This window comes from Lycorma delicatula, chromosome 1 (assembly GCF_047948215.1).
Source record: "Lycorma delicatula isolate Av1 chromosome 1, ASM4794821v1, whole genome shotgun sequence".
In the NCBI taxonomy this organism is placed as follows: Eukaryota; Metazoa; Arthropoda; class Insecta; order Hemiptera; family Fulgoridae; genus Lycorma; species Lycorma delicatula.
In genome coordinates, this window is record NC_134455.1 from 24,791,196 (window position 1) to 24,813,448 (window position 22,253).

The 22,253-nt window shown below is 30.8% G+C and overlaps 1 protein-coding gene across 3 annotated transcripts in view; it reads right to left on the reverse strand.

The window, feature by feature from the left end:
- LOC142332635 (uncharacterized) overlaps window positions 1-22,253 on the reverse strand; it is a 166,949-nt gene that overhangs the window by 49,203 nt on the left and 95,493 nt on the right. For all 3 annotated transcript variants that reach the window (XM_075379331.1, XM_075379401.1, XM_075379268.1), the window contains exons 8-10: window positions 16,582-16,725; window positions 13,386-13,580; window positions 11,146-11,266 (exon numbers count right to left, since the gene is read on the reverse strand). In XM_075379331.1, coding sequence (XP_075235446.1) covers window positions 11,146-11,266; window positions 13,386-13,580; window positions 16,582-16,725 — 460 coding nt within the window. The remainder of the gene's footprint in view (window positions 1-11,145; window positions 11,267-13,385; window positions 13,581-16,581; window positions 16,726-22,253) is intronic.

Below are 22,253 nucleotides of genomic sequence, written 5' to 3' on the forward strand. Positions count from 1 at the left end.
TGCATCCACTACATGAGCAGTAACTTTAAGTGGTCTGTTGAGCATATAACCGCCACATTGTCATCAGTAATATATTACCACAATGAGTGAAGGAAAAGTGAGGCAATGGTGTTATGAGGTTAACCCTAGAACACCAGTGCATTTTAAGAAGCTTATTACTAGGAACACATAAAATTTACACGGTTTATAAAAGCAACACAATAAATGAAAATAAGCTCATTTATAATAAAATTGCATTACTACATTGAAACATCGGTAAAATTAATTCAAACCAGTAATTAAATTAAATGTATACAACTCACAATGTAATAGTAAAAAATTACAGAAAACAATATATCATAACAATAGTATTTTATGCTTCATTTTGTTCTTTGTTTTTCGCTGTATATGTCTCACAATTCATAAAATACTTTAAAATATAAATAAATGTTAATAAAAAAATAAAAGATTAATTGTAAACCAACATTATTAAAGCTATAAATTAGTATAATATATATAACACTTTATAGTGATATAGTATTTACATACTATAAATAAAAACCTTATAATAAGAACAAATCACAAATATGAACAAAAAAACACTGTTAGAAAAATATGTCCATTTGGCGCACTCCAGACATTTTTTTGTTTGATGTTCAACACACATTGCATTATCACAGCAACAGTATGTCATCACAATTCTTTTTTATCCGAGTCGCAAAAACTGCAATATTTTCAAGGCTCTTGTTGATCTGCAGCTTCAACTGGATTTTTGTGAATTTTCAAAGCTTTATGCAGATCTTTCTTCAGTCCCAAAGACAAATTATGATTTTCTCTCAATCTTCTTTTCAGCCACCATAATGACAGTTGTTTGTGTAATTTTAGCATGAACTCTAGCCATGAAGAGGTTTTCGTATAACATTGACGCTGGCGGCAGTTCTATCAAAGTTGTGTAAATATATTATGTATGAATTTACACAAGATGTGTTGACAATATTATAAAAGAAACATAGCAGCTACTGTTTAAGTTTTTCACCTGCAATTTATATTCTGACACATTTGATCAAATGTATCAACACTCCCTTTTGTAGCATTATAAGTCATAATTATCTCTGGTTTCTTCATCTGATAATTCATTACATTATCCGGATTCATTGTCACTATCAATATGACTAATTTCTTGCTTTTAACTTTGTAAGATGCGGCCGTAACATTACCATGAAATAAAAACATACAGTAATCTTTTCCACAATATTGTCGCTAAAAAAAATGTGTAATCATTTGTCAGATTGACTCATCAATTGGGAACCTAGAGCTGGTCCTGGTGTAATATATACAACATTTCTGGCTGGAACTTTACCAGTGGTTTGGTATTTTTGGGTCTGCCACACATAATCATCTATACCTGACAGATGGAGTATCAGGTATGATACTCCATCACTTGACATCATTTATCGGTTGTATAATTTGTTTGACTTCATCAACGTCATTTTCTGGTACATAATCCGAGTCTTTGTCAGTCGTAATCGTCCTCATCAAAAAAATCATTAAATTCTAAAATATCTTCATCACTTTCTCCTTCTAATTCCCTTTTTACTATAGGAATCATCATTGTCAGGCAGCAGACGTTTCTGATTATATCTTGGTCACTAGACCATATAATAATTTTGTACGAAAAACTGCAAGTTTCAGTACCATACATAAGCATGATGTAAAAAATATCATATACTGTTATTATCAAAGTTTAAAACTTTTCTAGTTATTAGATATGTAAATTTTACATAGAGACAGAGAAAGAGAATCAGAGAAACTTACACAAGCACTTGAATCATGTGCGACCATAGCATCTTAACAGTAATTAACCGGAGGGTAAGGGGGGGGGGCACTGGGGGCCTCTAGCACCACAGAAGAGGGGAAGGATTGAAGTTCAAACAAAGGTCTATGTAAAATTTACATGCTCTAGTGTTCTAAGGTTAAGGAAGGCCATTCAAATTTTCATAACATACAGAAAAGTGACAAGCCTAGTGTCCAAACTGACAATCTCGTTGAACATGCGAATGCAAAAATGCATTCACATTTCGATTGAAAATCGTCACTTTATGATATTGTTGAGAATTATGAGTGACATTCTGGACCAATTATTCTCTCAACCTTTTTAGCTCCACAACCCCACAAAAATTAAAAAAAAAATATATATATAATGTATATTTTGCAAACCCCCAACCACAATCCAATGAAACTCAGTTAAACCTATTAAGCTGCATTGAAAGTGATAGGTATGAACGTGCATGTATGAAGTGTAGAAACATGAGCAACTTACAGGTTCAAACTTGATGTGTACATGCTCCTTGTAATTTGGTCTGCTTGCATATTAATCACTATGAAAGCATCATATTCGAACATGCATATGATATGTTTGAACACATCATGCTCTCAGCAGAATAAAAAAGGATAAGAGATTACAGAATGTCAGTTTTGTTTTGAATGCGAGGAATCTGATGCCTTAGTGTTTGAATGTGGGGTCTGATGCCTTTATTTTAGTTTTTAAAAGCATAGTTTCATTGAAAATAAATGAGGTTTTGGTTTTTTAGTATGCGGTCAAATGGTGTAACTGTTTTTTTTTCCAATTGGATTCTTAAGCAAAATAAATAAATTTGTGAAGTGAGTGATGAAGTAAACAAAGTGAGCCATCTGCATCTACTGAATCGATTGGTAAAAAAATAAAATTCAAAATTATACAATGACAGTTAATTAAATTATGGTTTTACTTCATTGAATGGAAAGCCACAGTGCGTTGTTTGTTTTCAAGTCCTATCCGATGAAAACATGAAGCCATCAAAATTAACTAAGACAGTTGGAAAACTAAACATCCGTATCATAGAAGCAAGGAATTTTTTGAAAGAAAATGATAAATATTCAGGTAATAAAACCTTGGAACTTTTCAAAAGAAAATTTTATACGTTGAGAAATCAACAAGCTTCTATCTATAAGTCAACCCATACTAATAAAAGTACACTTGAAGCATCTTATATCGCACCATAAAGAGTAGCTAAGATGTCTAAACCCCACATAATCGTAGAAAACCAAACATTACCTGCTGCAATTAATATGGCCAGTGTTTTAATAGGGTGGAAGAAGCAAAAAATATGGAACAACTTTGCTTTCTGAGAACACAGATTAAGGCAAATTGATGAAACAGCTGCAGACGTTCAGGCCAGATAATTCAGTAAATGAGTTCAAGTGAATTTTTTAATATTCAATTTGATGAATCAACAGGTGTGGCAAACATTTCTTCTTAGGGACAGATCAATCAAAGAAATTAAGTTTTTTGCAAATCAATACCTGGTCAAACAACAGGACAATATCTTTTTGATGTTTTTTATGAAGCTACTAAAAACTATACCATAGATTGGAAAAATTTATTGCAATATGTAGTGATCGTGCAAAGGCAATAACAGAAAAGAACAGTGCATTTCTGAAAAAAACTAAAAGATTGTCTTATACTAAGGGCAGAATGGATGCACTTCTTCCTTCACAGACATGCTCTTGCCACAAAAAAATGATGAAAAATCTCAAACAAGCTATTTTTAAAGCTGTAAAAATGGTTAATTTTATTAAAACTCGACCATTACAGAATAGGTTGTTTGCTAAACTATGCAGTGAAATGGGCAAAAAGAAAAATTCTCTTCTTTACCACACAGAAGTCAGATGGTTATTGCAGGGGAAGTGCTAATCCAGTTACTGGAACTGAGATGAATTAATATTTTTCCAGGATAAACAAACACCATTCCTAATGTTTTTACAGAATAATGAGTATACGTTGCTGCAGACTTACTTAAGTAATATATTTTCGCATTTTAACATCTTGAATGTGAATTTACAAGGACGTGATAAAAAGATTTTATTAATGACAGACAAAGTTCATGCTTTCATTAAGAAGCTTCATATCTGGAAGATATGAAGCCTTCAAAGCCAAAATTCTGATGTTTCCACTCACTTCCAATTATACTGTGAAAAATTTGGAAGAAGAAGACACTAACTATTACTCACTACAGTTTGGATAACATGAAGATGCATTTGTGTGATCTAAAAATTCAGTTGGCAGAGTATATCCCGTAAGATGAAAATAATTTCTCAAAGAGCAGGATAATGAATCCATTTAGTAAAAACATTGTTGTAGCTGCTAAGTTACCAGTTGAGATTCACAACCAGCTCATCAAAATGTCTGCCGATAAAAACATTACAACTACAGTGCACATCTGATGATTTAGATATGTTTTGAGTTGCTTGTCAAAGTGAATATGGAAATTTAGCCTCAGAAGCATTGAAAATATTAATCTCTTTCACCACATCTTACCTCTGTGAGTTAAGTTACCAAACTTTTATGATAGGAATACCTTTATCATTTGAAAAAAATTAGATTTTGTGTGTTTCTAACATAAATCCATGTATGGAACACTTTTAAATGAAAAACAAACACATTTTATTTTATTTACATCAAAACACATGTATGTGTTGTTATAAATGTAAGTAAAATGTTTATAATAATTTTTTTTTTCTTATAAAATAATTTCATTATTGTTTGTGTGTAAAATTGTAGGCTAATTTCTCAACTCCCCTTTCATATCACTGTGATCCTCAGGTTAAAAAACACTGCTCTAGGTTATCATAAACTAAAAATACTAGATCGTGGATACCGGTGTTCTTTGGTGGTTGGGTTTCAATTAACCACAACTCAGAAATGGTCAACCTGAGACTACACAAGACTATTCACTTACACATTTACATATCATCCTCATTCATCCTCTGAAGTAATACCTGATGGTGATTCCCAGAGGCTAAACAGTAGAAAAAAAAAGGTTACCATAAACTGCCAGCCTTTGTGACGCGAGTGGTAGCCTTTCATTCGGAGATCCTGGGTTCGAATCCCAGCCAGGCATGGGATTTTCACACACTACTTTACATTCATCTCATCTTCTGAAGCAATAATTAATGGGGATCTGGAGGTTTAAAAAAAAAGTTATAAACTGTGTGCACAAAGGATGCTGAAAATGTTGACAAGTACTCCCGAAAATCATGTGCTTTTCTCAACTGCTTTAAATACAGTGGAGACAAATTTTTTCCCATATAAAAAAAAACTTTATAAAAAAAAAAAAAATAGTTAAGTAAAATATTTTTTAAAGTAGATAGTTTAATAAATATTTTAGTTTTTTACTATTTTTGTTTTGTAACTGGTGACAAAACATGGATTTTGTATGTCATTGCTGAGACGAAACAACAATCCATGCTGTGACATCATTCCGGCTCATTTAAACAAAATATTCAAACATTCCCCATGTCGAACGTCATCATGCCATTCAAAACTGACAATGGGGAATGCTGAGATCAGGAACTGCTCTTCTTCACGATAACACATATCCACACGACTACATGCACAACAGAAACAATTAAAAAATTCAGATGGGAGATTTTTTATCTTTCCCATTAGACTCCTGATCTCCATAAAATACATACATAAAAATAAAACCAAACAATCGCCTTGGTCAGCGGTTGGCCCTCAATTGTAAATCATCAACATAAACTATGCAAATAGTAATGGTAAACTGTATGGTACACAAATAAATAACTCTTTTCAAATGTAACAAAACACAATAAGATGTTACACAAAAGTTCCCTCATTATACTACAGCAGAAAAGTGTGGAGCATTGCTGCAACACAAATTTTTATTAGAGGAGAGATTTTTTCAGTGGACATGTTCAGGAATTTGCTATTTTTATTTTTATGTGCGGCCTAATGTCATTTTTGAATTCTTGAAAATTTCAGATGTAAGAGAATTTGAGTGTACGGTATATTTTGTTTAAATCTAGGGAAAACTGTCAACCCCAAAAAAAATTTTAAGGCTCCCGTGCTGGGTAGGAACCTGCAGATACCATCAGATAACATAGGATAAGCTGTTCTAAAAAAGATTTTCCAATAAAACATACATGAATTTATTAGGAAAAATAAATATCCATTTCACCAGTTACATTCTGTGTGTTAATAATACAAATTTGTACTTAAAACTGTAACTATGCTGAAATGCAAAAAGTTCCAAATAAAAACAAGTTTATAGAAAATGCATAAGAATTAAAAAACAATTGACAGCAACTTTAATAAAATTCGCACAAAATTAAGATTTATTTTCATAAAATACTTCTTTAGTGAACATTAAGTTTACACAAGTAATTGAAAAAGGAACAGTAAGATTGATATCAAAATAAATACTGATGTTAAGAACAATCAGAAAAAAAAATAACTGAATGGAAATTAATTTAGATTATGTATTCCATCTTACTACAAAAATTCCATTAATCCCTAATGCTTCAGTCCAAAATATTCAGAGAAAATTAGATAAAAGGCAAAAAAATTGCCTAATATATGGTTAAGATTTTGCTTTATAACGATATTTAAAAAAAAAAAAACAAAAAAAAAAAAAACTATTACATAAAGAACCCTTTATGACAAGTGGTAACAACTTTTTTTTGAATGTCTGAAGTAGGACCATGCTCCTGATTGCACAATGCTGTTGATAACATACTTTATCACTGAACTGGTGATATGATTTCTATTTAGTTTCCAGCTATACAACGGTGTTTAATTACTTTTTATCCCTTCTGAAATATATTTAAAAGAATAAAAATGTATGAACTCGACCTTAATCTTCTATTCCATAATCTCTTAAAATTCATCAAACATTTGTTTTCATTGTTATGGCAATACCTTTTTCTGAAATACATTCAGCAACTTATCATTCTCTCTCTAACGCATATAATACTGATCTAATCAAGCCCAAGTAATATTTATCTAATGTACTGAATCTTCAAGATGTTAACGCAAATTAAATGTTAACATTCAGTGAAGAATGGTAGGCTTGTTATAATTCTATTCTGTGAAAAAGAGGTGGTTTGTTCTGTATTAGAGGAAACTAACAAATATGGCAGAAAAAATTAACTTATTACTATTTGCATACTTCTAGGTAAACTAGGAAGCAGAGAGCAAAAATAAAATGTTATGAGAATTAAAACAACAGCAAACCATTCAGATCAATATAAGGGTTTTTAATGTATAAATAGCTTCAATGTGTTTTTTTCTTTTACTTTCTACTTTCTAAAGTAAAGCTATTGGCTGACTGATTAAAAACAGTTCACAAATCTCCTTACATGAAATAGCTGAGCTAGTTATACTGTTTTATTAATTCATACAGGAACAATGGGCTGATCCCCATTTACTACCGCCATTCTTTTTTCCTGTGTGATGAGAAATGATTATTTTTTATTTAACCTCTTTTCTACCTATTTTTAAATGCTGTTTTTGAGTGTATAAAAATGAAGTCCACAAACTTGTAGAATATAAGTTAAAAATAAATTTAGAATATAAACCGCCAAATAAGCATTTGGTAATGATGAACTGAATATCTTACCAATGCACGATTCATTACCAGTTCAATGTCACTCTCTGCATATTGATAAAGGTTCAGATTATTTTTGATCCTGCTCAGTGTCTATATAAAAATGTTGCCCTCAAACGTCTGAGAGATAATCACTCATAACTCTAAGACAATTTTGGAAATTTAAACATGATCAAATAGTATTGCATGATGTCTAGTGTTGTTTGCATCAATAATTTTAGCCATACTCTTGATATGCAGTCTAATCATCTATATTTTCAGAATAAAACCCTGTTATATTGTTACTTTTGAAAATAATTATGCACATTGTTTTTTTCTGATTCCTTTAGCTCAAATTTACGAGACTTTGCTGTGTTTTAAATCTAGTTCATTTTCTTTATTATTGTAAATTTATTATGAAATTATAATTAGTAATTATATTTCAATTGTTTGCAATTTTTTACCAAAATATGAGACAATTGTAGATAAAGAATGAACTTTTTATTTGTAATTCAAGCTAACTACAACACGTACATAAAATGTTGCTGTTGTGAGCTTTTTTATTAAAGCAGCACAGAGTATTGTCTGAAAGAGTAACCGATTTAGATCTGATCTGCTTTTTGTTTCTTTATTTCTTGATTTCTCGATTTGTATGATTCTTGAGATTACCCAGTTAGTCAACACAGACAACTACCTGTATTGGCATTTTACAAGTGAAAAATGCCAAACCACATTAGCATTTGAACTCGGAAGCTTCTGGATGAAAGGCAGGGAGATGTTACCATTCTTCCAAGGAGGTCAGCAATAATTATATTACTACTGGAGATTATGAAAAAAGATGGAATAAAAAGAAGAAATCCTTAATAATGCCAGAGGGAAAGATGAAAAAAATATTTAAAGTGTAGAAAGAAAGTATGATTGGCATTAGATAGAAGGAAAGATGTAGTGGGAGATAAAAAAAGAAGGAAGGGTCTAATATGTATCTAGACCTGGCATTAGCCAGTAACCAGTGCAAGAGCTGCATATATGTATTACAATTGGTAATTTAATGTATCTTAAAAAGGTTCTTCTTAGTACAATTTTATTCTTGCTTCTACTGTTACTAGTTTATAGTGGATTTTTAGACACTTTTTATTTGTGCTTTTAAAACCTTCTTCTAAATGTAATTTAAGGCAATGAAATAATACACCCCAATGATTTCCTCAATTTTTAGCATTATGGACCTTCTCATGATGGACATCTTCTCCAGATGTAATATCACTTTCTATTTGCTTCTCCTGGGGAAACAACTTGAGCTGTGGAAATCAGCTGTTAGAAAGGAGTCAACAACATAAAGAAAGAAATACAAACAGATGGAATATAAGAACACTTCTGTAAGTAGAAAAGTTAAAAAATTTAAAAAAGAGATGATATAAACAGAATCGATAAAAGTGAAATAAGATGGGAAGGACAAAATGAGGTTAACAATATAATGTTACAATGAATTTTTGAGAAATAGAAAGTGAAGAAATAGTGAAGGAAACAACCTAAACTAATAAATAAAGTATAAACAAAAGGTTATTTCATTAAAATAAGGTAATTGCTGTCAGAATAGGCATAAACCCAAAGGTTTTGCTTTTGATGCAAGTATACATTACAAACACAGTATTGTAATATAACATTATAAAGTAATATTACAGTAGTTTAAATATCAGAATAAAGATAGTACAGTTATGTTATATAATGAATAATCTGTTTAAAAACAATAAAAAGTTCTGCATAAGCAAACCCCCAGGAAATGAAAACAAATATCAAACTGATAATAAATTTTGGTAAAAAAATGTAGAAACGCAAAAGAAAAAGCAAATTGCTACCAGGAGCCAACATCAGTTAACATATACTACTATAGCAGAAATAAAAGTGTACAGAAGAAAAATAAGAGTAAAGAAAGTAAATAAATAAATATGGAAAAAATTATACCTTTGATAATTTTTTGAACTTATTAATGATCTGCTGAAAACCTTAAATGACTATTCTTGACCAATGATGTTTAAATCGTTAGAGGATCAAAGCAAAGAGAAAATTTGGTTTATTGGCTTGCTTATGGTGTTTACAGATGCACTATGTATTATTAACATTACTAATTTCATTACCAGTTGAGTTATTGTGCTCTTACAGGAGACTGCAGTAATAATTCTAGAGGAATTTAAAAATTTACTTTATCACACAAAAGGACTGCAAAATAAGACTACATAATATGAACTCACTCTATATTTAAGGTATCTATCTAATATTAATCTAAAGTGTTCTAGAGTATTAACAGTTGTTTGGTTTAGATACATCTTCAAATAATAATACTTTACTACTCGATCTACAGAAATGATACAAAATAAATTCCTGTATTATTCTACTACAGATGTTTTTAATTGGTTTTATACAATGTTTACAATGATTAAGCAAATTGTTTAATTTGGATGCTTTAAAGGTCAGAATAAGTTTTAAATATTTCACATTCCTTCATAATAATGCTGATTAGTGCTCTTGATTTACTCTTTAAATATAAATATATCTTTAATAATATGAAGTTCAAAATTAAAAAGTTTCATCCTTTATTCTTACTTAGTGACTCACTATTTCTCCCTATCCTTTTCCCAATTTCTATACTAAGGGCTTTGAGTTGTTTTATAATAACCAAAAAACAACTCCAACCTAAATATAATGGTCTTCCTTAGGTTCTCAGTGTGAGCATTATATATGTCAGTAACTACAGCACAAGTATGACCTTTCTATTTATTTCTATTGTGAATACTTAATCTATTCGTTTGTTTTGTCTCTTTAAATTTCTTACCTTAATTCATTTGATTTATTGTTTATATTTTATGATTATTAATAATATATTTATAAGGCATTATTTTAAATGTTTACAATTGTTTTTTATGACGACAATCAGTGCGACTGTCAAAGTTATGGTTTGTAATTTATTTTACATTATATAAAATAGTCTTGTAAGCTTTCACATATAAAATAACATAATTTATATTAATAATCCCACTTTTCAATTTTGTAATATATGCTATCAAATACCTCGTTTTCTTGTTTAATTTCATTTACATTACACATTCCAGTTACTCTTCACCTCAATGTCAACATATTAAAATACCTTATCATTTCAATAAGTAGTTGTAATTAGCATTTTACAACCCTGATAATAATCATGCAACACAATCAGTATACTGAAAAGCACAATTCTTTTCTATTAAAATCTAAAATACTTCTGTAAATAATAAAGTACACTTCAGTAAGTTCACTGGATACTCCAACTCATAGCAACATTTACACTTTCAAAATCCTATGAGGACCAGAATCAATATGATTGAATGAGATGCTAATCTTTAACAACCCTTAACATAAATCCAGTTATTCCAACTACTACAAAATTTACAACTATAAATTGAAAAAATAAAACAAATTTAAAAAATGTACACTTACATGTACAAATGACTAGGAATATCAATTAAATTAAATTATGAACAATTTGTACAAAATTTGTTTTTTCCAAACTATTCAGTGCTAAAAAATGAATTGATAATTTAAATTTAAATCAACATCTTCACATAAAATAATAAAATAGAATCTCTAATCAAAATAAATAGTATAAAAACTATTAAAAAAAAAACTGTGTCATAACACAACCTGGATGAAAAAAGTAATTTAACATAGATTTGATCTTATGTAACTCTTAAATGTAAATGCAACTTACGTTTAACAGATTTTGATCTTCCAATTCGAGATACTTTTTTATTATCATCCAGCAGATCCTCTTGTTTTGGGTGATCTTTGCTTGATTTTGTTACTTTATTACTGCTATCTATTGCAGAAGGCTAAAAAAATTAAAAATAAAAATTTAGTAACTTATAAGTACTTTCCATTTCCGAGATGATTTTTAGCAATTAGACTATAATAAATGTAATCTTCCTATTACAGAACTCATTACTGAGTGTAGATGGCCCTTTTGTGTATTTTCTTTATATTACTAGTGAAATAATTAAATTACTGTGCATTATATACGGGATGTACAGAGTTACAGGCATTTATTATAAAAAATATAAGTTGAAAATGTTCATGAGTGTTTTATTTATTAATTTTTTTTTTTAAGTAATATTATTAGTTTGCACATAGCACATTTAATCTACAGTAAGATTATTAATAACCATAATTTATAAAATCCTCTAAGTAATTTTAAATATTAAAGGATTGAATAAGGAATTTACTGATGATTGCATTGTAAAAAATTGTTTTAGAAACAACTAAACTTAATATAGATAAACCTTGTCTGAATGGATTTATAAACAAGTAGTAAATAATTACATTAAAAAATTCATTCCATAACAAACAAAATTATACAAATTTTATTTTCAAATTGCACCTGAAGGATGCTATTGCAATAATATTTCCAGAAATTGTTAGAAGAAACAAATAATTATTACTCGCAATGAACTTCATAGAATAAAAATAAATCAACTAACTATATTCACATTCTCAATGTAAATAATGAAGATAGTACACAAACAAACCACAATCTATTTTGTACTTATTTGAAATCATCCTTACCATCAAATTTTAGGTATTTACTGATGATCAGATATTACAATACGTATGATTTTTAGAGGACACACTACCAACAGAAATTGTAGTAGGTGGCCAAAATCTTGCCTATATTTCAAACTTAAACAGATGCATCCATTACCTTTGAGATAAATAAATTATGAAATAACAATATCAATCCTAAAACAGCATATTAGAGCAGTGAATATTCACTAAATTATCTTGGCAGATTTGTAAAAAAGTTAGGTAATTATTTTTATTGTGAAAGAAGGTGATATAAGTAATCACTTGATTTTGAACAGTAAGATTCTCAAGCCTAAAAATTTCTATACAGGTTTCAGAAAATACTCATAAAATAAGAGACATAACTCTTTTTATTCATGAAAAAAAAATTGGAATGTTTGAACTCAAGAACCAAATCAAACTGATTAATTTAATTGATAAATGTTGTTTTACCATTTGCTTTTTTTAAACTAATTTTCAGATTATACCATTAAAGAATTTTTTTTAATTTTATTTAACACTACCTAATTTATTTCATTTACAAGTTGAACTTAATTAAAAGAAAAATATATATATTTTTTTAATTTTAAAAGAAATACCTTGTAAAAATAAGCAAGTATAACTTGTTTTGTGTGATTAGGGAGTAAATGGAAGAAAAATAATGACTAAATTTAGAAGTTAGCAGTATAATCTGACAATCTAGCACATTTTCCCAGTTTGAGAGGCTTGTTGCGCAAGGACAAAGTCCCTAAGAAATGAAAAAAGGTTCTGTATGTCATATAATATGTAACTTTTGCTGGACAATTATTTGAGTGTAACCACAGTAAAGAACAAAGAAAATCTAGGTTGAAAAAATGAGATTTTTAAATACAACTGATAAAAGTAATAAAGTTAGAATGAGAAATGAGGATGTTAAACTAAATGTTCAACTAATTCACAAATTTCAGGAAGACTTTCTATATTAAAAAGAGATTTTGAGGTACAAACAAAACAATTTTATTCAAATAGCTGATAAAAAAATTATTACACCATTACCACAACTTACTGTTCTGAAAGTATTATAACCCTCTTACCAACTGTTTTCCCCTCCACAGCTATTTGTGTCTTTAATTGTCAAACAACCCTGGTATATAAAATTAAACTTACATAACATTCTTTTAAAAATTTTCACAATTTAGTAGATATTCTCTACCAGCATTTGTAAGTTATTTTATTCAGAAAGTTTCATATACAAATACATCAAGAAATATATTTAACACTTTTTATTTTTTGAGAATCACAGAACAAAGAAATTATTTGAAAGACTGAATACACTAAAAAATAAGACTCTTCAATCAAATAAAGTGACATACAGTAACCAGACAACAAGTGCAAAATACTTAGATATATTACCAAGTTTTTAATAGCTGACTGAATTGAACGAAGCCACTCTTCTGCTTGTATAGGGCAATCACACTGAATTAATACTTCAAGCCCAAATACAGTGCTAATGACAAACACATTTTTTCTGCTGCTAACTTTATCTCTTTTATCGATTAATGAACCGTTCAAATCAATAGACATTTCAGGACGAAAATCTCCAGTTTTCTGGAAAAAAATGTGAAATAACAAAGTTCATTGTTTAACTCTTTATATTTTAAAATAAGAGAAAATAATATCTCAATATAACTTTAAATTTACATACTTTAAATTCTTTTAACATGAACATACAAATTAAAGAAAGTTCCAAGTTAGTTACAAAAAAATGTAATTTAAATTAAAAAAATGCTTTTCATTGAATCACAGAATAAATGAGAGTAGATAATTAAAAATGAATACATAAACTATAACAAAGTAATTTGTACATGACTGAACAATATTCTTTCTCAAAAAAGGTGAGGAAAAATAAATTACATTTTATAAAATAAATGGAAGAGCATATAAGAACTATTAGTAAAATATTATAAGATTAATAATTAATGCATGTATTTTTTTTTTAAATAAATATACAAGTAACGTTTTATAGATTTACTAATCCAAACCCATAAAAATATGCTAATGTCCAGAGAGTAATTATTGTAATAATACATGTATAATAATCTGCATTGTATATATATGTCAATCAAGCAATGTCAGTGCTGATAGTCATAGAAGATGTACATAATATTTATTACAGTGTGTATATTCTAAATTGATAAAAGTAATTTCCATGATTGCAGCAGTGCATGATATATATCCTTACTGCTGTATAAAATCAACTGTCATTGAAGTTGTACCAAAATATTTTAAATAAAAAATAAACATGTAGATGTCGTAAATTACAGTGGAATAGAAGTCAAACTTTGCTTTCAAGGAGATTTTGAAAAAGTAATATATTTATCACATAAATAGAGTTTAAATTGTTACAAAATTACACTGAAAAGTATAATTTTAATCTACTTTAAGAATGTGATAGTAGTTGTATATGAGGTTTGATAAAAAATATGTGAATTTTTTAATTTCCCAGACTACGGTAAGTCCAACTGTCTCTTTTTTTTTGTTGTGATGGTACACTTGTCCCTAATGTAAGTTTACATTGGTAACCATATTGGATGCTTAGTTTATTTTTGGCTGTTGAGAAGGTTACAGGTGTTTTGGTATGGTCAACGATTTTTAACATGTGGAAAATGTAGAACAAAAATTTGTATTAAATTTTTCTTTAAGAATGGAATAAAAACAGCACTGCATTGGAAATGTTGAATGTTGCTTTTGACAATTCTTCTATGAATAAAACAAGCACTTACAAGTGGTACAAATGTTTCCAAGAGAACCGTGAAGATGATAGGTGCACTGAACGTCCCAACACATCAACAACCAATGACAACAAAGAAAATTATTAGAACAATTGCTAAATCACTATCAGAGAGTCAATAAGACTAGAACTACTAATAGTTCTACACTATTTGCATGAAATAATCTGAAGAAAGCATCTGGAATCTTGGCATGAAACAATTCATGACAACTGCACCTGCTCACATTTCACAATTGTTTATCAATTTTTGGCCAAAAACACCATTATGATGCCTCAGCCTCCATAATCACCAGACACAGACTGCTGCAACTTTTTCCTATTTCCCAAGCTGAAAAGGACCATGAAAGATGATGTTTTGCCAACACTAAAGAGATAAGACAGAATCACTGAAGGAGCTAAACACCATAACAAAAATTACATTCCAGAGATGCTTCAAACACCGGAAAAAGCACTGGCACAAATGTAATATATCTGAAAAAAAATACACTGAAGGTGACAAAATCAAGGTTGATGAATAAATAAGGATTTTTTGAGAAAAATAAAATTCAGCATATTTATCAAACCTCATATATTTGAAAATAGATAATGTAATATTTTTTTAATTTTATTTATTTAACATTATATAAATGTTTTTCTTTAAATACTCACATTTTTAATATAACATTATTATTATTTTTAATGAGTAGTGCAAAACACATAAATGCAGATTTTAAAGTTAAAAGTGGCAAATTAAAAAAAAAAAAAAACTAATAATAATGTAGTAAGATATAATATGGTGATAGTGTAAAATGTTTCATGATTAGCAGAAATATAGACATTATTAAAAATAAATAGGATTTCGACCTTTCATCCAGGGTTCAAATTCCAATTAGGCATGGCATTTTTCATGTACTGCAAAATACCACTTCCATATTCCCATGCACAAGCTTTAAAAAGCTTGAGGTGAATTAATTTATTAAGCAAAAAGAAATAAAAGATAAAATATAAATTCTTGTTCAAAATGCACCTTCTAATCACTCAGATATATGAAAATTAACTGAGCAGCTGCATGTCATGCTTGATTGCCTATATGCCGCTTGGATGATTAGTATGTATGCAGAGAAATGGAGAATACAAAATCCTCAATGTTCAACAATGATCAATAAACCAAACATATAACTAACAACACAATTACATAAAATGAAAATTAATGTTTAATAATTACTCGCTCTTTAATTTCTCTTTTTAACATAGTAATTTGTATTTACTCAACTAACCCAGAAAATATAAACATTTTAATTTCAGATGTGTAAACAATTCATGTTTTTTCTACTATTTTTTCATCTGAAAATCAGTACATATATTTAATCATAATCAGCACATTCCATAAATCCTGGTGTATTAGTTGACAACAGATCTTTCATAATTAAAAGTTAAAATAAGGATTCTGCCAGACCAACAACTTGTTGGTCTGGCAAATTGTTTAAAAAACAATTTGTTTTTTAAACAATGTAATAGCCACACCGACTGGGAAAACATTATAGTCTATTACAGTGTTAAAATAGGTTTAATGGTAATCATTAAGTAGCGTGTGCATTGAGATTCCTCAGTTCTTCATTCCTTAATTCATCCCTCTCACTGTTAAAGATTTAATTATGGATATACACTAAAAGAATATCAATAGAGAAAAACCTTTCTTTTTCAAGAAACAGATTTAACTAACATTTATTCAAAAATCCTTTAAAAATATGAACTTTTCCCAATATTATTTACCTTAATTACAGAATTAATTTAATTCAGTACTACTCATACTTTATACTTATCAAGTGCTTTACTTACCATTGCTGTAAATGTTTTTATATCCTTAAAAAACAATAGCTGAAGTTCAGTAAGAACTACATATGAAGATGCCCAACTCTTCCGTAGTCGCTTCCCATTCTCAGTTATTTTAGTACGATTCAAAGGACCTTCTTTCAAAACACACTAAAACATATAGTAAGTTATTAATTATAGTAACTTATTAACATAACAAACATGTAGGCTACATGAAATTAATTGTAAAAATTTTTAATTTCCTCTACCTTTAAACTGAATCTAATCCATAACTCCTTGAAGTGTAAATGATAAGGTAGTAACTATAAGGTACTAAACCTAACAAGTGTACAAAACCTGAGATGAGGCGCTACAACAAGGTACAGCAATTGCAAAAAATAACAAGCATCTCATCTTTTTTCTGGGCACACAAATAAGTGTCGTTATTAGCACACTATTACTATAGTAGACAATTTAAGTTAGTATACCAAACTTAAAAATTAAATAACAGTAATATAACACAAATAAAATCAACAATTAAAACAATAAATATCTTAACGAAAAAAATTCTTCACGCAGTACAGCGTGAAGAATGTAAAGTGAAAATAAATAGATGTAAAGTGCCTATGCCGTAAGCTAAAGGCAAAATAAAAATATAATGAAATACAATATTAAAAGTCTAACTTAAAACAACAAAATTACCATCTGGTATATTCCAAATAGCATAAATAGATGATATTGTCATATTGTTAACTAAAATATTTTGGATGTTAGCACGTAATTTAAATTTCCAACAGACACAGTCCATAAGGATGTAGTGCACCATTAGTTGGCAGTTGCAGTGAACGTAAATGGATGCATCAGTTCTAGTCATGAGATGTCCACGAGCAAGCTAGTGTGCTGTATTCGTAAACAGCAAATAATAACCACCTCTCGATGGTTTGCATGAAGAGCTCGATTGTTGCATGAAAAGCTCCATGGTGACAGTGTTCTTAACTGGACAAAGTTTATTGCTGATGGTAGCATAACATTCACTTTCGCAGTCATCATGAACCACCCTTTTCAGAAAACAGAAGATCGTCCTAAACAACATGATTAATGAAAGGAGGCTGCAAGCAAGCCCCTTTTGCCGCACTATCGGCACACTCATTACCTGAAATTTCAATATGGCTGAGAATCCAGCAGAAGTTCACCCTCGTGTAACGTTGAGTAATTTCAGAGATAACAGGCTGTATCTCACAGACAAGGTATCTGGAGTACAAAACACTAATGTCTACATGGCACTCGTGGAATCTGAATAGACAAGTAAAGTGTGGAAATGTTAGGCTAATTATATTTAAGACCTTATTAATAGCATACAGCTTCGTGATGAAAATACTGATGATGCTGGAGAGGCCAAACATATATGTCCTATTGCCAACCACAAAAGTACAACCGAGAGAATTATCGTGTTTAGAGCTGTCTGTATAAAGTATACATCAGCAATCACTCTATTTACAATGTTATAAAATTCTTCTTGTAAGAAAATCGGATTCATCTACTTTTATGATTATATTGAAAAAGATAAACCAATAATTTACAAGAGCAAGCCGCCAAGAGGGATATAATAACATCGAGTAACAGTAAGGACTGGAGGTAATTGTATGTTTACAGATAAGAAGAGAGCTCTGATGCCTAGCAGGGCAGTAGATCTCGGCCGTTCCTGATACTGTTAAGATGCAGGTTGGGGAAAACTGTAACAATGGTTAGATGAATTGGTTGTGCTTTAATGTGAGCTAAATATGAGAAGATAAATTGGTATCATCTATACCAAATAGATAGCCCACCAATGTTCATTAAAAGATTTACCATGAGGCTAAAGAAAAGACACCAGTAGCAGGATGGGCAAATGAATGATGGACTACAATGAGCATCCTAAGAGTGAAGGCCCATGTGGATGAATAAGTCATGCAGTCATAGTCCAAACAGGAACAAACCAGAGCTTGGTAGAAGCACAACATACTTCATCTGCTCCCCAACACACGTATTAGACAAAACTCTCAACATTTTTTTTAAACATTCTACCTTCATCTCCTTTAAATATGTTACCCATGTCATTCGTTAGTCAAACAATGGTAAAACTCTAACCTGGCTGGAAGGTTCAACTACCACATAAATAGTCAAAGATTAACATGTTCCCTCAACTGGGAAAAGCAAATGCATTTCATTTTCTCTGGGGAAAAGATGAATCCAGTTGTTTTACATCATGATTCCAAATGAGTTATTGTGTTTTGGAGCAGCCTTTTAACAACAGATACAGTTCTACAAGCAATGTAAATTGGAAAATCACCTACAAATAATGAATACATAACAGGTTTCTACAAACAGTTTACTATAGAATTTATGGTTATGGCAAACACGCTAACACTTAGAACACTTTCCTGTGATATTCTGTTTTCTAGGGTGAAACTGTAAGATACCATTGTTCCAACCCAAACTCAAAAGGAGCACTACTGAGGAAACTTTGATAAATGCAAGGAGAATCCTTCGTATACCCCATTCTTGCAGTACATTTATGATCCTTCTGCTCCAGGCCATGTCATATGCCTTTTGTATATGGAAAAATACAGCAACCAGGCATTGGCAACGTATGAAGGCATTCTGGATAACAGATTCCAGGTCAACTACATAACTGAAAGACAATCTGTGTCAGTGAAAACAAAATTGCTTAAGGGTTTTTTCTCAAGGTGCCACACACGATGACGGTTTACTATTTTACTATTCATTCCATCAACTTGCACAGGATACTAGTCAAGGAGATAGGATAATGGAGGTATGATTGGATTTATTGGAAGTATGATTTACCTTTACCAGATTCCAATACGGAAATCACCAACGAATTTGTCCAAAAATCTGCAAAAACCTGGTCAGAAAACATTTTCTAGTAAACAGACAAAAGATGTTATAATACAGTATCCAGGAGGGGAGATAACATACTGAGCCTGATATTATCATTTTTGGAGGAAGTGTCACGGGAATTATTGAAGATATACCTTAGCTCATCAAAAGAGAAAGTAATGTTCAATTTACTTTGTAAATGTCAACAACTCAGGACAATATGACGATGTAAGGGAAACTGACATTAATGTATTTCCTAACATTGCCACATGAATTGGTTAGGTGATAAGGATACCAATTTCCATTGTTTTCCAGTACAATCAGAAGAGGAGTTTCAAACTCCAGACATGATTCAAACTTTTCTCCACATAACTGATGAAACAGTTGTCTGCAAAATCGTATCAACATAATTCAGCAAGGATTTTTGTTTAGTACACCAAAACACTCAATGGCTAGAGCTCTCACATTCTGAAGGGTGAACATAAATGTAGACAGCCCACCATTCAACGAGCAAACATAAAGTTCCATCTCAGCAGATCAACTATAGCACCTGGAAAAGAATATGATGATGAGATCTACAAATAGTGATGGGAGTTGAAATCACCAATTATTAGATAAGGCAAAGGAATTTGTGAAAACAGATTAGACATCTTCACTGGCATCAAAATATGGGAAAAGATAAAAGCTGCAGATATTCATTTTAAATGGTGCCGATACCTTCACTAATACTGCAGGGATCTTTGTTGCCAGTGAAATCCATGTGGCTAATAAAATTCACTTCAAGAAAACAGCCACACCTTCACATCTTCTACACTTAAGTTTGATGGTCACATCTCTTGCAGATGTAGCCACAAAAAGACAATTCATCCTGGGAATGAGAGTGAGTTTCCTGTAAACACAGTATCAATGGAGTTTCTTCTTTTAATAGCATTTTGATTTTTCGATATCCTCATGGTGAGAACAGAGACCACAAACATTCCAATGAATAATAAATATTTGTACCCATAAAAATTACTTTTTTTCCTGTTATATATAAAACTCTGCATGCAGATTATTTATAAAATATTATCCGGTTTTTCTTTTTGCTGTATACAACTTTTAGAAAGTGCTTTACTTATTCAGACACTTCAGCCACCACCATATCTTTGAAGAGACCTCGAGATGGTGGTGAGGATTTGGAAGCCTGGGAGACTGGAGACACTGTACCAGGTGACTATTTTTTAATATATAGCTTCATTGGAATTTTTTTGTAGTTTGCTGCATAGTTGGTGCAGCAGGAATTTTATTTGGTGGTGACTGATTGAAGTGATTTTCAGAAACTACTGTTGGTCTTTCCCCCAAAAATATCCTTTTTCTTGCCTGTACTCAATGATATATAATAGCAAAAGTGAGGGATTTTACCTGGTTTGACAAAGCCTGGTCAGTTCATTGCATGATGTGCACTCGTTCTCCTTTTGCACATTGTTAAAAAAAGCCTAGACAAAATTCTGAGCTGTACCGGATTGCTCATGTTGAGGGATTTTCTGTATTCCTAATGAGCCACAAAAAAGGACCCTTCTGCTCAATACATCCTTATTGTAGCCTGTTCCTCCTTATAAAGGGAGCATTCTTGAGACCTTGCAGAATGTGAAGCTTTACAATTAATACACTTTTCAGCTTCAGTGCATGCGCTATCATCATATCCTGTATGGCTGTAATGCATACAAACTTGATCCCTTGTGCAATCAATTTTGTTGTGATCAAAACTCTGACACTGAAAGCAGGATCTTGGGTTTGGTATATAAGGTTGCACACGGAACAGAAAGATAGCTAATTCATATTTTCTCAGAAATAACTGGAGCAGAAATAGTTAGAATAAGTAAAAATGTTGGCACATCAATACCAATCTTCTATCTCATAATCCTCTGCACAGAAGTGGCTGAGTGCGATGATACTCTTCTGATAGTTCAATACAGCCAAGTCATGGCAAAAGATACCTTGATGGAATTCAGCGTATTGTAGGGCTTTACTATCACTTTGTCCTTTCTTATATACTTAAGGGCTAGGAGCTTCTGACACCTCATCATTACTCACCACAATCAGCAGGGTGCCAATAAGTTTTTTAATAGATTTCAGAGAACCACAAGATGCTATGACGCACTTATTTATAAGAAATGTTACTAAAGGATTTACCTTCCTCATTATACTTAACTACAAGAAAACATAAACTAGGTAATTTACCACTCCCTTTAAAATTTCTTGTTTCTTTATCATTTGACACATCTTCAGCTAACTCCTGGGTTAACTAGTTTTCTCTACTGGACCAACAACCATCAAAATATTTGTAAATGGAACTGAAATTTCATTTCCATGAGGACCAGCGATTCAATGGACCACTCCAGCAGAGCGCATGTGTACTGCAGCTAGGGCTGCATACATCTGGGTTCACCCTGGTACCCAGAGGACACTGTTTTAGACTCACTACATAGAGCCATCCACCTATCGGTACAATAGTCTCTTCCTTGGGTTATAGTTGCAGTTCGTAAAGTATAGCAACATCACCAAGTGTAATTGGAACAATGTGAGATGTTGTTGTGTGTCTGTGTAAGGGTATATGTTGTAATTTGCATAGTGTTCTTGGTGAGGTGTATGTTTATGGTGTAAAGCGTTTTGCACCTTAGTATGAAGAAAAGCTGCATAGGCTAGGGCCATGGGGATGCTAACCTCCAAAGTCTTAAAGAGTAAGACTACCTGTCGGGCAAGAGTCTCATGCCAAGCACACTAAGAAAAATAATAAATGAGCTTGTTTTCTATTATTATCTTCAGTAATCCAAATCCAACAT